The sequence below is a fragment of the Genypterus blacodes genome, unplaced genomic scaffold, assembly GCF_046128005.1.
Source record: "Genypterus blacodes isolate CSIRO-AG114 ecotype Tasmania unplaced genomic scaffold, CSIRO-AGI_Gbla_v1 ptg000012l_1, whole genome shotgun sequence".
Taxonomy (NCBI): Eukaryota; Metazoa; Chordata; class Actinopteri; order Ophidiiformes; family Ophidiidae; genus Genypterus; species Genypterus blacodes.
This window is the reverse complement of record NW_027466826.1, coordinates 5,350,095-5,368,082: the sequence shown is the minus strand read 5'-3', so window position 1 is coordinate 5,368,082 and position 17,988 is coordinate 5,350,095. Positions and strand designations below refer to the sequence as shown.

The 17,988-nt window shown below is 40.8% G+C and overlaps 1 protein-coding gene across 1 annotated transcript in view; it reads right to left on the bottom strand.

The window, feature by feature from the left end:
* The window catches only part of eys (eyes shut homolog), a 139,790-nt gene that overhangs the window by 1,323 nt on the left and 120,479 nt on the right, over window positions 1-17,988 (bottom strand). The window contains 7 exon segments of the mRNA XM_076164047.1: window positions 28-189; window positions 303-475; window positions 629-806; window positions 2,573-2,717; window positions 3,313-3,479; window positions 4,533-4,715; window positions 9,463-9,635. Of these exon segments, the coding sequence (XP_076020162.1) occupies window positions 28-189; window positions 303-475; window positions 629-806; window positions 2,573-2,717; window positions 3,313-3,479; window positions 4,533-4,715; window positions 9,463-9,635 (1,181 nt within the window).

Here is a 17,988-nt window from a genome sequence, read left to right as displayed (position 1 = left end):
AACCGGTCTAGAGCTGAAACTTCATACCAGATCTTGCATTGAGGTGCTGTGCAGTGTAGACAAGGATGCCATCTGGTGACGACGACTGGAATTGCACCTGTAAATAAGTCACTTGTCTAACACTCATCGACGAGAATGACATCCACGAGGAAGAGTTACTGCTGAAGAACGGGTCACTGATAGTCACAGCTGAGAAGACAAAAACAAAACAAAAGAACAATTAAATAACTGAGCAATGACAGTTATCTTTAATAAAGTTATAATCAAACCAACAGGATACAATTAGGGCTCAGTGACGTGACCTTTCTCGCAGTGGCGTCCTGCGGTCCCCAGGGGGCACTGGCAAGTATATCCATCTGGCAGAGCGATGCAGGTAGAGCCGAGGGCACACAGAGGTGGAGGGTTGTGCTCTGCGTCACACACAGATACAGTCTCAGAGCAGAGCGCCCCCTTCCAGCCAAATCGGCATCGGCAACTGCAATGCAGACAGAAGCAGACGTGTCAGTTATAGAAACAGCAGCTCCTCATCATCATACTTGTATAAGAGTTCCTGTCTGGTACAATGTGATTACGCAACACTGTCAGTAAGAATCATACCACAATATTAAATAGAGATATCTTCACGTACTACACTGATGAGCCAGAGTCCACGCACGTCCCTCCGTTCTTGCAGTGCACATGGATGCAGGGTGAGACTCCACACTGTCCCACGCTGCGGCCGGACACAGATCGTCCCGCAGGGTGCTGTCCCAGTGTTTGGAACTTTCCCTCTCTTCGTGTTCTTAACTGCACATCGAATATGCACCCTTAGAAAGAGCAAACACATTTTATACATCAGTGGAATCTCTTTCAAAGGTGCTCACACAAATATGGGACAAAAAAAAAGCGAATTTCAGTTCATTATTTACCAAAACCAATGAAAAAAACATCTCACAAATATTTGCAGTATTTGAAAGGAATCTGGTAAAGATTTTTGTGTTTTGTAACCAAATAAAATCAATATTCACCTCAGACAATACTTCCAATCCACAACCCTTGATTAAATTGGAAGTTCTCGGATTTATTTGCTATAATAAAACCTCTGCAGCTAGCACAGGGGTTCCGTCCCATGTCAAATGACTTCCCCCCTCATCATATTTGCCTTTTTCTTTCATTATTCAATTTTATCGAGACAACATTGACTTTGGCCGGTACCTGCAGAGCGCCTTCTATAAATACAAAGGCCCCCCGAAACACAAGGCGTGTAGTCATCTGCCCGCACAGACTCCCTCACTCCACTGCATTAGTCATTGGCATAAACAGGATGCAGGGGGAAATGTCATGCTCAGTCATGAATATTCATGGCATGATGCTGTCTACTCTCTGCACTTGGCAGACTGGAGTGATGGTTGTGCTACTGCAAATATAGACGGAAGATGAGGATTTTTGGTTTTGAATGCGCATTGTGACTGTGGCGGCAGAGCCAACAAACAGAAGAACAAAAGCCCAGAAGCATTACAAAATTACACAAACATCTGCATTGTTTCTGCGGCAACTTTTTCTCTTTTTTTGCAAATGGAAAATGCTGGAAAACAAGCCACAAAACATTTCAAATCGTTCTAATATCCAAGGCAACATTGAATTTAGAATTAAGGGCTTTTTTTTTCTCTCGACGACGTCACCAAAACCGGAGAATAAAAAACTGCCCGGTTAATTCTTGTAATTTGATCACCAGCTTCAATAGAGTAAGAGATGTTAGTAACAGCCACCACACCTCCTCTGCCACCTTTCCACAGGGGAGTGTGGATCTGTTGATAACTGGGAGTGAAGTGCATTATCGGTGTGTTCACTGCCAGCCATCATGATTAGGGCTCCAGGAAGGTCACACAGATCTGATTAGACACTCATGAGTTCTCATTACATCCCCGGCAGAAAGGTTATGGTTCCACTTGTGTCGTCTAACTCAGGTACTGCTTACCAAGGATACAGGTTTGACCAGAGCTGATTTAATGTGTTTGAGGCTTTGCTTGGGGGGAAAAGATGAATTATATGACATATACATACACAGAAACAAAATAAGAGCACTTGTTTACCTCCGTGGACAACACCGTGACATCTTATAATAACACATTTAACTGCCAGACTGCCAGACTGCAGGGAATAGGGTTATTATGATGATATTCATAGAAGTTGTCATCATTACTGACATGGAAACATTTCTCCACGGCTTCACACATTAGAAGGCCTAGACGTTATATTCAATACATTAACGCATTCCTACACGGGGGTCACCTGAGATGGAGCATAAATGATGTTGATGATGTTAGAAGATAATTGACAATCTCATCCGAGTGACTTATCGGTAATGGAAGAGATTTGAACACAACGCATAACGGCTGTGAAGTGATTAAGGGCGCAGATACAATCAACCTTAAAGCTCTTGTGTGTATACAGTGCTTGTACGTCCCCCCCCGGCAACCACACACACACACACGCACACAGGGACAAAGTTGAAGCTTTGAGCCTCAAGCAAAGTCAGGATTGTTTTTACTGTTGACGCCTGAGTTGGATTGTAAGTTGGTAGAGGTGTTACCTTGAAAGCCCTGTTGGAACCTGGAGCCAAGTGGAAGGAGCTCGGGAGCGTACTCATTATATCCGCCTACAAAGAGCTGGTTGAAAACATTGAGGCCAACCAGAGGCCCTGGAGAAGATCCTGTCCTGCTACGCTGTCCATCAACCTGAGAAAGACATCGGAATGCAGTCAAAAACACGTCAATACTTAATAACTTTTGTATCCACTGATTTAGACATTTTGCATTTTATTTGGGTTTGCCGGTGGTTGCTTTAAAACATCATAATAAAAAACAACAATACATCTACGCATAGAATTTACAAAAGAAAACAAGGATAGAAGCAATACTGGAGGATAGTGTTAAGAATTCAGACATTCTTAGTTTGCTGGAGCAGCTCTGGGCGGTTTGATACTTTTATTAAAAAGCAGGTGTGCAGGATCAGAAACAATCTGTTGGGATTTTTGTGTCATTGTTTGTTTATACTGATAATCTTTTACTGGTGATATTAGAAGTGTGTGTGTGTGTGTGTGTGTGTGTGTGTGTGTGTGTGTGTGTGTGTGTGTGTGTGTGTGTGTGTGTGTGTGTGTGTGTGTGTGTGTGTGTGACGTGGGCCGAGTCATTGTTTTGCCAGTCACAAGTAAGTCACAACTCTCAAAGTGAAGTCTAAGTTCCTGTGACTTGATTCCACACACACTGGACTGTTACACACTGTATGATCGTATATATGCTGTATATATGAAATACATTACGTATGAATCACCTTTAGCCATCCAATGGTTCTGAACCTGCCCATGGTGACGGTGTGAATATTGATCTGGTGGTTCAGTCGATCACTAACGATGATTCCTACACCGGATCCCAGGTTGAACTTATGAACGACCCTACCGCTTCGTATCCCCAGAACAAGGAAGTCATCGCCATCACTTCCTGAAAAACATGAAAATTGTGCCGTAAGTACAGAAAAATCTAAATATATAATATAAGCATTTTGCGGAAAGACTACTTAGAAAACTCAGCTCCTTCTTTCTGTAAAAACTTCCAATGTAAACACTGCGTCAGTGACAAACAGCTACACTGTATTAATATGACACAATGGCTTGTTTGTCGCATATATCTATTATATACTGTTTATTTCTGTGCTTGTTACATTTTGTAAATTATTCAACACATCAAAGAATAAACTAGGCTTTATTCTTCAACATGTGACACATTATTACATCAATTATCATGTGAATTGTTCATATTTCATTCATTCATACATTGTTGCCTTTGAATTGCTGTGTGTTTCCCTATAGTGCAGGTCGTTCCCCTGACAAGCCTTTCATTATTCATGTTGCTCCTGTTTTGTGTTTCTACTTCCTTGATGAATTGCACTCTCAAGAGAAAACAAGTCAAGAGCAGGAGATCTGCAACTCCTTTGCTTTTATTCTCTCTCTTCCTTTTTGATGAAATATACCAATGACAGTGACGTGGCACTTAGCGGCTCTTAGCGCTGACCCGGGAGGAAGAGGATCCTCGTGTACCCTGATGCCTGCCGACAGCGTCACAGCACACCTACATCTCTACACCTCTTGTGCAATTAACATAAATAGTTCTGACGTGCTTGGTTCACATATTTCCCTGTGAGCGGTGCCAACCTGCTACTTTTGAAAGTCAAGAACAATAACAGTTGCGCTGGATGTGGTCTAATTGGTGGACGACAGGAAGACTCATTATTAATGTCTCAAAAATCTGCCAAGACCAAATCCATTGGGAATCCTGTTGATTACAGTAACTGAGAGGAGAGGGAATCTATTAGATAGCACATTAGCACAAACAGTGGGTGAAACCTCTCAAAATGGCAACACAATGTTTTTTTCAGAATCACTAATGAATTTTGACAGCTAAATATGTGCAGGAAGACATCCAAAGCTCTATTCTTCCTTTCAGAAAGTTGAAATCACAACTACATGGCTGTATGGATATCCAGGCGGAGCTCACCTTGTCCTTTCTGTCCTGCGAACAGGATCAAGTTGTCTCTCACAGCAGATGAATTGTCGGATAGTGTGAACTTCAGCTTGATCTCGTAGAAGTAACTAAGGCTTGGAATGGAGGAATAAGCCGCAAATGATGTATAACCAAACGCGTCGCTTCCACTGAATCGGGCACGAGTTATGTTGATGGCTGCAAAACAAGGAAAATGTACAGTTTCAGTCAAGACACGCGACGTCATTAATGTGTGATTGACTGTATATTGTTAAATGTGTCTTCTGTGTGTGAATCAGTGAAGCAGCAGGTCTGAATCATCTCCTTCCCTCACTGGCCGACACCTGATAGGACACCAATAGATGGCACTATTGTCACACAGGAGAGCAGCAGGAGTGGGCGAATCATATTCTTTCCAGAATACTATTAGATGATGACCTGTTTTCAAGTACCACCACCTCCTCATTCCCATTTTATTTTCATTAGTGGCTGTTTAGGAAGGATTCTGGCAAGTAAGCATTGTTTCATACATAATGTTCACATGGGGTACGACAATAATCCCAGTGATTATCAATTCCAAACGCAGATTTCCTTACTCGGTTGAGCCAATAAAGCTCTCTCTTGTATTCCATCTTGACGTTACCCATCCCTTTGATTTGACACTGGGGACTCAATGTAAATTTCCCCAGCTCATTCAAAATTACACACTGGCATGTTTGTACACAGCGGGGAAATTTCAACACACAGGCATGTTCTTGATCCACGGCAAACACCGCGCATATTCTTCCCTACCCCCAGGCAACAGCTAAGTGGGGTTCAGAACACCCCTCTGCGACTCCCCTCAGCTCTGTTTGGCTACTGAATTATTAATAAAGCCGGAATTTTTGTCTCTTATCTCGTCTGGTAGAGCTATTTTTACCTATTATCTTTACTGAATGGACACAATGTTACAGCTACAGTTTGTTTTTTACCCTGCGCTGCATTTGGAATGATCAGGTTTTACCTAATGATGTCATTGCCCTTTAGATGAACAGCTTCCGCCCGCTCTTTCCCACCTGTTTCGGGGGTTGATCAGTGGCATCATTGGTTAATGCCAAATGAAATCTCCTTGTTTAAAAGGTTTGTGATTTACTCTGATCATGGAGAGAATGACCTTGAGTGTGTTATAGTCATACATTTGGTTATCTATTGATCTAAAGCCATGTTAGTAAATATCAGGTAGCCTGGCATTAATATAAAACCACTATTATTCCTCCGGCACCTGTTGGTTGATTGATTTGAGTCTTAATAAGGTTTTGAACTCATTTGGATGAAACATGGTGGAAAGGTGGTGGTATGAGTCAAAGTTCTGATCCTGATCCAACGGCAGATCCAGGGATGGAAGGAAACATGTCAATGAAAAACTAAAACACACAATCAGGCAATCAATTGTGCAAGGATGTCTGGGTCTCCTTACAAGTGTGATGTATGGAAAGTGTAGTATTTAGACTTCAGAATCTAGTTGAGGTTGTAATAAACATATCTAAAATGCTCCGGTAACATGTGAGGTATCATCAGGCTGTAAACTCTACCTGAATGCTTGGAGAAGAGACTTAGACTTGTGTTAAACTGTTAGATGTAAAGGTTTGTAAGGCTTGTTTAATTCAATTGCATGACATTATCTGGAGCTAATGCTATTTTTTGGTAGATGGAATGATAGCAACCATCACATTCTTCATAACAATATTCCATTTCCACTTTACTGGGGCGTGTGGTGAGACAGCAGACTGCCAGACGCTTTCTGACAAAAGCTGCATATACAGTAAACACTCCGTTATGAATCCTCACCTGCCACAAGGCAACTAGCGCATCACTTCCCCCGAGTTAAAAGATATACATTTTTATTATTATATTCTTCCCCCGTCTTTTCCAGCAGTGCAAGGTTAACAGAAATTTGACTGAATCAATGCTGAAGTTTGCTGATGTAGGGCAATATTATACACAGTGTTAAAGCTTGTGGAGTAGAATTGGAGTCCTGACAAATCAAAATATTTCTCACCTAATCTGCCAAAATAAAATAAAATGCATTACACCGTTTTACAGTGCATGCCTACAGGCTTTATAAAATTGGCAGAAAAAAAATCCTTCAAAATCAACATTCAAAACAAGCGATTGCATTTTGAATATTGTGTTTGGTTTCATATTGAACTTCATGTCGTACACACATGTAGGTCATTGTTGAGTATTCTTAAATATCCATTAATGCTTCATGATTAGAATTCTTCAGGCATAACTTCAGCACTCCCAGGTTAGTCTTCCCTTTTCTGTTTACACCTAGTCAGGCCAGACTTTCATCGATAAATCTAAGGTCATTTAACACCTGCAGCATTTAGTTTGAGTTGTGTTTACCCATGGTGAGGTATTTTTGGACAGGTGAGAAAAGCGTGACAGCGAGACCGAAACAACTGGCTCGACAGCGCTTGGAAGAGGAGGTCTCTAGTTCCAGCTCCAATCCAATCCTAGTATGATATGATTGTGGCCAGTTGTATCGTGATCCAACCCAATTACAGGAAGTGAGCCAAACACGCCGGGGTTGTGTTTGGTTCGTGCCTAACACAGGTCTGGCTAGTTAATATCTAACAAGCATCTATCTTAAAACTAATGAACCCCAGTTGTAGATTAGTGTTAATAACTACACATAACCTTTCCTGGTTCTAGATCAATCAACAACAGATGTGGATCAGGTTCGCAACCACAAACAAAAAGCTCCAGAGTTTGTTTGGAACCAGATCCAGATTCTTCCACGGTGTTGTTTATCGGAAATGAATCCAAGTCTGACTAACGGGATCAAGCCACGTGAGAACTAGGTGAGAAAAGCGGGAGGTTCCACGTGAGGAAACGCGCTACACGTTCCAAGTACAAGCGCCTGAGAGGAGTCGGCGCAATCAATTTTAACACTAAACTAATCTGCTGTTATCGAGATTAAAATTCATCTGTCACCCATATACTTAGTGTGACACTCAGAGATTAGAGCACTCCGTTTGTCATTAGGATGCGAGGAGTCTGTCAGGGGGGCCGCACGGTGTGGCTGAGTGACGTATATCCCACCCCGCTGCTCCCGCAGTCCATTTTAATCAAGCGAGACACTTTGTTTCTCAGAGCTTGCAGAACAGCACCCATGCCAAAAATGCTGGAGCTGTATGAGAGCAGCGATTTGAGAAAATAAATAAATAGAATAACTTGAAGGCAGCCAACAGGAAACACTGCAGATTCCATTCGCCCGGTCGTCTGCCAGATTGGAGCTCCGGCTAAAAGTGCTAACAGAGGTCTTCAGTTATTTTTCTCCAAAGAGACGCAGCCAAAGGTATTACTAAAAGCATCCGCAACAGAGGCCAAGCTGTGAACCTGTCTGCATCTCTCCATCTCAATTGACTCACTGGAGAGAACATGTTCTGTGCACCATCTGCAGACATGGTTATGCATGACACACTTTGCTCGCACACATGTTCATGGGGATATTTTTACATAACAGTCTGGACGCTGATGCCCAAGTGAGGACCTTCATCAGTGCCAAGCCGGAAAGAGGAAAAAGGAACATTGGACATATTTTCTAACATAGAAATCTCCATATCTTTGGAGATGGAATATTATACATACTAAGTGAATATGATTTGTAATAGCTGTGGTCACAGTTATGTGGCGGTGTTTTAATGTATAAGACTGCGTTGTATTGAAAGGTGTTTGCATGGGCGTCTGAGATAGGGAAGTGGCCTCTTAGTGTCTGTGATGTGTATGTATGCAGACTAATCAAAACACAGTTGCAGCTGCTGATATTAAGCCTTAGAATCACAAATATGGAACGGAACTTTGATACCTGTTATACAGAGGGCAAGGTTGAATCTGAACGGTTACATATTAAGCCCACATACTGGATTTTATAATCTCATATGGAATATTTGACCATTTGTCTGTGCTGTGTACAAATCATTCAGGAAGTAATTTAGCTAAACAGCAAATAAGTAGTAAACTCTCAAGATATGTGCACATAAAACATATCCTGAAGGTGCAGCTGGTATCTGTTCTGTTACAAGCCTAATTTACAGGTCTTTATAATTCTGGGGTGCTTCAGTTGTAAAATATGAGGCAAAACACGACTTTGTAATAGTATTATTATTGATCACTATACTGCAATAAAAACAGTGTTTTAATGACAGATATAACATGATCTTGTTACATTTGAAGGATTCAGATTCAGGTGGCTTTTTAACGTAGATAACAACTGCGAGAATAGATTTTTATCCAGCAAAGCTACAGGGAAGGCAGTCTGTAGAACACTTGATTCACACTGCTAAAAAAATACATCTGCACAGGTGATGATAAAAGCGTAGGAACTTAAATATGCAGCAAAGCAGCAATGACTTCTGCATTGATTATCTAAGTCGTACCGACTCCAGTGCTGGAGGAAAACATTTCTGCCGTTTCAGCAGAATTTAGTTTCATGAATCTTTTTACTTAACATATTCTACAAACTTCTTTAGTCCCTCATGCGGCCGCCTGTTTCCTGACCAGTTTCCTATCTATCTATCTATCTATCTATCTATCTATCTATCTATCTATCTATCTATCTATCTATCTATCTATCTACCTACCTACCTATGTTCCTACCTACCTACCTACGTTCCTACCTACCTACTTACCTACCTAACTACTTACCTACCTACGTTCCTACCTACCTACTTACCTACCTACGTTATTACCTACCTACTTACCTACCTAACTACTTACCTACCTACGTTCCTACCTACCTACTTACCTACCTACGTTATTACCTACCTACTTACCTACCGACGTTCCTACCTACCTACCTACCTACCTACCTACCTACCTACCTATCCATCTATCCATCTATCCATCTTATCTTTGCTGTGTTGTTCTGTCTGGACATGCAGTTGTTTGAGATACTTACATTCATCACACAGTAGCCCTTGTCTTCCATAGGGGCAGAGGCATGCGGCTTCCATCGGGGACTTTGGGATGCATGTGGCTCCATGACCACAGGGGTTGACTTCACAGGCAGTAAACTGGCACAGTCGGCCTGTGTAGAGTGGGGGGCACTCGCAGAACCAGTCCTCAGCATCACTAACCATGCAGACAGAGAAAGACACAATTGGGCCAAAGGTGACGAATAGCAACTGTGGCTCTAAGAACTGGAGATGAGAGATGTTACGTACAACAACAAGGGGTGGATGATTTTTAAATGATTCCAAGCAAAGGTTGGAAAGCATATGTGATCTATAAGATTAACATTTATGCGAATGCAAAGAGGAGGTGGGAAGTATCAGGCTTATCTCTGATTGATGATGAGGATAAGTTCTGAGCCTGACTCATAAGGAGGTGAACGAGGGCTGTAATATTTTAGAGTATTATAAATCTAAAGGTAGTTTATCATCTATGTAAGATGCTTGATTGTAACTTAGACATTGTAGTTGCACCCAACGTTCTGTCAGCTGTATAAGATGAATAAACATTCACACAGACACACACACACACACACACTTGTTACCATGACCAGAACGAGTTCAGCACCCAAGACAGTCACCTGCCCATTTAGTCATAAATGACAATATCCAACAGAAACATCAACAATATTTGTATTCATTTACTTCTACTTACTACTTCTGTAGTTTTTGTACACACTTTTTCCTGATTTTACTGCTTCAAAAGGAAATTATATTTATGGAAGCATATGTGATATATAAGAGAAGCATTTATGTGAATGCAAAGAGGAGAGGTTATATACAGTATATATTTTTCATACTTTTTCCTTTACCTTATTTCATTTGGTAAAGAGACACACGCGCACGCACGCACGCACACGCACACACACACACACACACACACACACACACACACACACACACACACACACACACACACACAAACAAACAAACAAACACACAGAGGTGAAATAGCAACAGCAGGCAGTTATTATTAGGACTGTGTCAGAAAAAAAAATGTAACAGTGAATTCAAATTCCTTCTTTCCTCCATTCATATGCTGGAGCTTAATCTCCAGGCAAGGAGTGGAGGCTGATAAAGCATGCAAAGTATCATTCAGACAGGGAGTTTATAAAATGCTCTAAGATGTGCTGAAGTTTTGAAAGGTTTAATATCAGATACAGGAGGCATTGGTGGAGTTTCAAAGCTATAAAATAATAATACATATGGAGCAGCTGCACTGCACTATTTTGCTCCTTCAGAAACAGGACTCTGGAAATGAAATATTTACATTCTGTGGCATGAATTAAGAATGGTTTGGTGTATGATTTGTAACAGGTTGCTAATGTCAATTTCAAGACAATTTCAGGCGAGCTACACAATGCTGGCCATGAATTTTAAAACCTGCCAGAAGACTATAGAGTCTCGGCACGGATATCAGCATGCCTCACAAATATTTGAGATGGATGAAAGACCGGAATCTTCAGCTCAACCTATCAAGACCTGAGCTCCTTGTCATCCAATACTCGCCAACAACCTACAAACAGCATCCAGCTTGGCTCCTCTTAAGTTGATCCCACAAAGTCTGCCAGAAACTTGGGCATCACGATTGCTAACCAATTCACCTTTAGTGCCCCGGTCATGCAGATTTGTCCCGTATAACATCTGGAAAATCAGACCCTATCTGTCTCCTGACACAGGCTCTCACCCCTTGACTACTGCAGCGCCTTACTGGCAGGACTCCTCTGATGTGCATTGAAACAGCAAGAAATGACCCAGAATGCAACAGCTCGTCTGGTCTTCAACCAGCACACGTCATTCCTCTATTCATCTCCCTCCATTGCCTACTAGTCGCTGCCCGCATCAAGTTCAAGTCCTTGATGCTCCCCTACAAAACAGCGTCCAATATGGCACCCTCACAATCTCTCTCTCTCTCTCGCGCTCTCTCTCTCTCTCTCTCTCTCACATTCTTTCTCCTAACGAACGCCACCTAGTGCCACTACCACAACCAGGCCCTAAATCTCGAGCCAGACACTTCTCCTGTTTGGTAACAAGGTGGTGGAATGGGTTACCAAACTCCTATCGATCCGCTGAGTCCCTCTCTGTCTTTAAAACACCAAGATTTACTCTTTTTGTTCTCTATGGGTTAGATCTTCGCTTGTGTATCAAAACCTCATATGTACGTCACTTTGGATGAAAGCATCTGCCAAATGAAGGTAAATAATAATGTAAAACCATATTCCAATGGACATCATCTCTCTCACTTAAGTGTTGTACAGGTGTTGTCATTTATGTCATCCTGTTTGAACAAGATCAATAATGTAAATAGACAGTATATACATATACCAGCTGCTAATTTGCAAATAAAGTACATAGGTACAGGTACAGCTACCGTGTGTGGTTAAAGGTACAATCTGTGATCCATATGTGAAAGTGTCAAAACACAGACCTCTCATCACTGCAAGGTTAGACTACAGAAATAAACACATGGGAATTATTTTTCTGCTGTAAGGGTTTGTTTACAATGGTGGTATTTGTGGAAAAGCTGGACTTGATGTTATGTTTTTGCCAAAGTGCGGGTGCTACGACAAACACAGACTTTGTCATATAAATGTATATATTTATGTATGTGCAGATTACACACCCGATGTTCAAAATTGTTACTGTAGCTCTGAAAAGTCGGATGTTCAAGATCTTATACCAAAGAGAATGACATCGCTTTGATCCTCTAGAGTTTTATCATTTATAAAAAGATAAGGAAACATGAAACATTTTCTTACAGAATGCAGGAAGATAGGGATTTTCATGTCACAAATTATAAATAGTAAGACGTCAAACTCTATTATGGCACTATCATTTTAGAAACAGACGGTAGTATACGATGAGTTTTGCATGTATAAGGGAATAACTATGGACATGATTCTTATTTTGCATCTTTATGACTCATGTCACATTTCTCGCCTACTCTCAGCAGCCAATTTAAAACTCGCCACTATAAGGGCAAACCTCTCCAAATAGGTTTCTGCTTTAGCTAAGGAGACACACTTTTAATTCCCATTTTAGAATTTGTAGAGTTTTGCTCTGAAGTATACAAGGTTACAGGTTTGTGTGTGATACAGGTTTGCGAGAGTAGAAATGCAGAACTTGGTTTGCTGATTATGTGAAGGAAATACAGCAGAAACAACAATAAATAATCAATAAAATGAATCTTGAAACATTAGATTCACTCCCCTCATTGGCTAAAGTGAAAGACAAGTCATCATTACCAGTCAAAGTCAAACTCTAAAAAGCTTTAATTTGCTTTGTTCTTGGCAGAGATAAATATGTTTCAAGGACAATTTGTACTTAGTAGATGCTGTGTACTTGAATCAAAACTAAACAGCTCTTCATTGTTTGATTTGTATATGAGTAGTGAAAGAGGGCCAGCAGATATTTGCGCTTCCAAAATGGTAATTGTAAAAGTTTAGCTATGAGGAGAAGGAGCACAGAGGAAAACACTTGAGTTTTAAGGGGTCCAATCAAAAACGTGATGTTTGGGGTGACAGAAAGGTTATTTCAATTTGCCAGAGGCAATCACTTTGATTACAAAATTGTAGTAATGTTTGCAGACTAATTTGAATATGTTAATCACGCCTGCATTAGGCTGCTACTCGCTGCCTCATGCCATTCAGACTGTAAAGCTGAAGCACACACTCTTTAAATTATTGAGGAACACTACATTTTTAATCTATTGTGCACAGGAAAAATATTAATAATTGACCAGGTAGCTTATGTTGTCTAAAACAATCTGCCCAGCCACATGCAATTCTCAAATTTAATCCCTTGTTAATCAGTGAATGAATGAGTCTTTTAAAGTGCTGGTTGGTAACATTCACCCATGAGCCTCTACTGTCATGACAATCTGCAATTCTTGTTAGGAAAGCATTAAGCCCACCTCGTTCTTTGTAAAATAGAGAAAGAGCATGGGGGTCATTAAGCTGCTGCTGAGGACAGACACCTCAGCTACACCCTGCATTCAAATGTAATCTCACTATCCCCATATATTCCCTGGATAATGGCTTCTGATAACAGGACTTGCATTTTCCCCTGGCATTAACAAGCATATTCATTATCTGAATGCAGCTGCATTGTGATCGGATCTTTGTGGCTGGGTTGTTACACCATTAAAGCCCATTCTCCTTTTTTACTCGGTGCATAACCCTCATCCATTTTTTAAGTCGCAGTCTGCATTCCAGGCGCAGGTGCCCAATTGTGTCTGCCACAACTCCCATCCAAAGTAAGAGGAGGTGATGTTTTGAACTTGTGGGCAGACTTATCTCATGAACACATGTGACACATCAGTCCCTTGGCATTACCCTAAACCCCATGTGGGATGTGGATGAGTATGGAGAGTCACCGTCTACAACTACACATATTACTATTCCACAGCGAGAGGCATGGCTGCAGCATGGCATAAATGCTATCATCATCCCCCCACACTAGTTTTAACTGAAGAAGCCTTTTTGATGAATGTCAAAATGACTTTATTCCTAATTCTTCTAAATTCTAAATCTGACTACCATGATAAACCTCCAAAGACACAAACTGGCAAAGACATAGTGTGCAGTTGAATTGGTGGGTTTCAGGATGGGGATGTATGTGAGAGATGACTCGTACCTCAGCGTTATTATTTCCCATGTCCTTATTTCATGTGTGAAATGGACTTTACACAATGGCATTCACCTGAAGTGCCCTGGCTCCTGTTTCAGCAGAGGGTCACTCCACATGTCCCCTGATCTCTGCAGTGGCCCCTTGCAAATACTTCCTTGAGTGTACATGAGGACTTTTTCAAGGAGCCAACTTCTACTGTGCTGCACTGCCAGAGAGAAGCGTATTTTTGTACTTGAAATAAAATCCCTATAGGGGGGAGACGTAAAGAAAAGCACAAGGGACCTTTTCTCCAGGGATCACGCAGTATTTTTACTGCCAAGCCCAACCTAGAACTCAGTGCACTCTGCAAAAAGCCGTGCTTAGTTACAGGATCATGTATATTCATGTGTTTAACATCTAGTGCAACACTTTTCATAAATGTCACTTTATTGAGATGTTGTGTTTGATTTCATTGAGTGAAAGAAAAGCCAACCTCAACTTAGACCTCTTTACGTATAGATAGCAATTTTTTGTCACATCAATAATAAATCATCTTAGGAGTTCCAGATCCAGATTTCCTTCAATAAACTAAAATGCAATGCCTACATGTATTATAGATGAAGCGAGGTACTAACCATTTAACATTTATCACTTATGTGACTTGACTTGACTGACGGATAAAAAGACATGAAGAGCAACTGAGAGTTCTTCTGCATGTCTGACAGATTGAAACATCACGCAGTTAAAAATCAACCGTGGCAGGTCTAGTGAATTGAAGTATTTGAATAGAGTTCACTAATTATAAACCAGGCATTCATACTTTATTCTACAACCTACCTATGTTGTCCATGCTGCTCCTTGTTAATGTACTATTGCCTGTGGCTAGAGATCCAATACATTTCTCGCACTAAAGCTGAATGTTATCATTAACACTTCAGTGGGAGGCCACACGGCTAAACGGTCAGCCCCTTAGGTGAATGAGGATTTCTGCTCTACTGTATAGTCTCCATGAACTCAAAACATGTCCAGGACCGAGGCGGCGATTTGTGTGCCGTTGCCTAGTAATGCTCTTTCATGATTTTCTTCTAAATATACTTGTAAAGAGTAAGCTGTCGAACCGACGTGATGTGAAGGGAAATTGAAATGATAATACAAGGCTGATATCAGCATGAAGTGACAAGCAAGCTTGTGTGGAGTGACAAGGAAGACTTCAAACACTGAGGGCCAGATGTACTGAGGCTTTTGCGCTGGTTTAGGATGCAGATATGATGCATTCAGCTGTCAAAAAACATGCTTCTTCGGTTCCCTCTTTATACTACAATTTACTCTTGAAAGTGGCCCATTTACTGTGCTGCTCAAACTCTCATTCACACACACATTCTGTTGGTAGGTGGGCTCATTCGCTGACCGTGTAATTAGCTGCAGCCTTCGTAAATTAGACCTTCATTATACGAAAATTACGAAAATACTGCAATATTGTAATCGGACGGCAATTTGCTTTGCGTGTTTCATGTTCGTACATCTGTCCCTGTAAACCTGCAAATTCTGTGAAAACAGTCATTTCAGTCACATGGCACACAGTGTGAGAGGATTACAATACAGTGCCAGATTGTGTGATCAATGCCTGATGAATCATTGCTTTATACCAACCAGAAAAAAAAAAATACAGACGGAAAAGTTCCATTGAATCATCAATCACTTGTACTGGTGTTATAGGCCTCAGCTGTAGCAGGAGCCTAACTGAGAGATTGGGTCTTACATATCTGATACAATTTCTTTGGCTGCCAGAGAACTAAATTAGCCATCAGTGGACGTGTGAACTGGAACCACACATTTGTATTGTGGCGGAGTGAGGAGCCAGACATGAATGAAGTCACACAAGGGACTTAATTAAGTGCAGAAGAGGTGACATCCTGTTTTAATCAGTCACAATGCGTGGCCATGCGTAAAATAATTAATGAAGTATTGGCCACAATTTACTGTAACGTCTATACAAAATGCACAGCCTTATACGGTGATATACAGTCTGCACCCGATCCGGCTGCAGATTTTCAGATGCTCTTCCTGTCTTTTTCAGTAATACAATCAATGAGCTGCTCTGGCTTAGAAAACAAGCAAGCTCCTGCAAGCTCCTGCTTTGATCGCACACTTAAGGTGGCTTAGGCTAATCATTTACAGTGTGACTCCTGAGGCAGCACAGGTAACCTAACGCACGGACACACAAAGTCAATCCTGCTGTTTCCGCTGAGTCTATGGAGGTACTGATGCAGCTTCAGGTGTCACAGCCAATTATATAACCATGACTCCATTTTAATGACAGTATTATATCTACATTTAAAAAACTTAATCAAAATAGTACAATATCTATGGGATAATGATCTCGTGGCCACAAGATATCATTAATAATATTGCATCTCATCTCTCTCCTCCAATCAACACTGAAAAAAAGGAGTATTACAGCTCAACTGTAATATAGACCTCAAAATACTGTCCTCTCCTAGACCAGTCGCTACACTCCAAAACTGTCACCAATCACACAAAGACTTACTCACACAACACTTCAAATGATAAAAGGCACAAAGGAACAGTGTCTGTGAAGGTTCTCAGTCATCCAGGTCATGGAATTCAAGGAAAGTTCATTTTTGACAACTGCACTTACTAGTAAAAGGCTTCAAGATGTTTCACGAAACGCTTTCTTCAGTTCATGACTGAAGAACAAGACCTCTTCAGAACTGAAGAAGCCTTTCAAATGAGAGGTGAAACATCTTAAAGCCTTTTACTAGTAAGTGCAGCTGCCTAAGATGAACTTGGGCTGAGCAACAGTGAACCTATCTTAGACCATTACCAGACCTTAAAGGAAAAACTCATATAAAAATCCTAGAACTTCCATTAAGTGAGATCCAACGAGACCAAGTTACCAACTAGACCACCTGATTTGTGGCTGAGCATGTATCTATTAACACAAAAACTGTGATAAATACTTTTGATAACCATCATTTTCAACTATTGTTGTTGTTGCAATACAATTTTTGAATGTCCATTAGTGTAAATTAAACTGACATCAATATGACATCTGAAAAATGTATTCTCCCTTTGTTGTACTTTGTTGAATTAGAGGCCCTGATTTTAAAATAACAAGAAATAAAACAGTAAAAGAAGAAGCAAAAGTGTAGCGGATGCATTTCTTGTTACAGCTCTATAGAGTCATCTGAGACATGTCCCCAAGTTAGATTTGTAGCTATTATTAAGTGAGTCAAGGCTCCACAGAAACTCATTTAGAATGCCTATCTGTATAAAAACTGCAGTTGTTTTGAGTGCACTTGTCCTCCAAAAATTCAAAGACACAATATAAACACTGTAATGAGCTAGTTTTCTCGAGAAATATCCTCCAGGGAATGCAATAGTACGTAGGGTGATAGCCATGTTTTTGTTTCTTATTGTGAGTACACATAATTATTTTTTGGACCTTGAATTATTTGAAATAAGTACAGTAATAAACTCTAGTTGTGGGTTCAACTTATACTAGTACATTTTGTTTTCCCTCCACTAACACTAACACAGAAAGAGCAGCCAGCTGTCTCTCAGGTAAGGACATGGGCAACATAATTAAGGTCAAGATTGTTGTCAGCTGGAGTGGATAAGTATGTAAAATATCTATCCATCCATCCATCCATCCATCCATCTATCCATCACTGTCTTCTGGACAACGTTGTCAAGTGAGCAGTCTTCCCCATGATTGTGTCGCCTACTGAACCAGACAGAGACAATTTGAAGGCTCGGGAAACCTCAGCAGGTGATTTGAGTTAACGAGCTGATTAGAGTGAGACACTGTGAGGCTACAATATTGAACTTTTTCACAATATTCT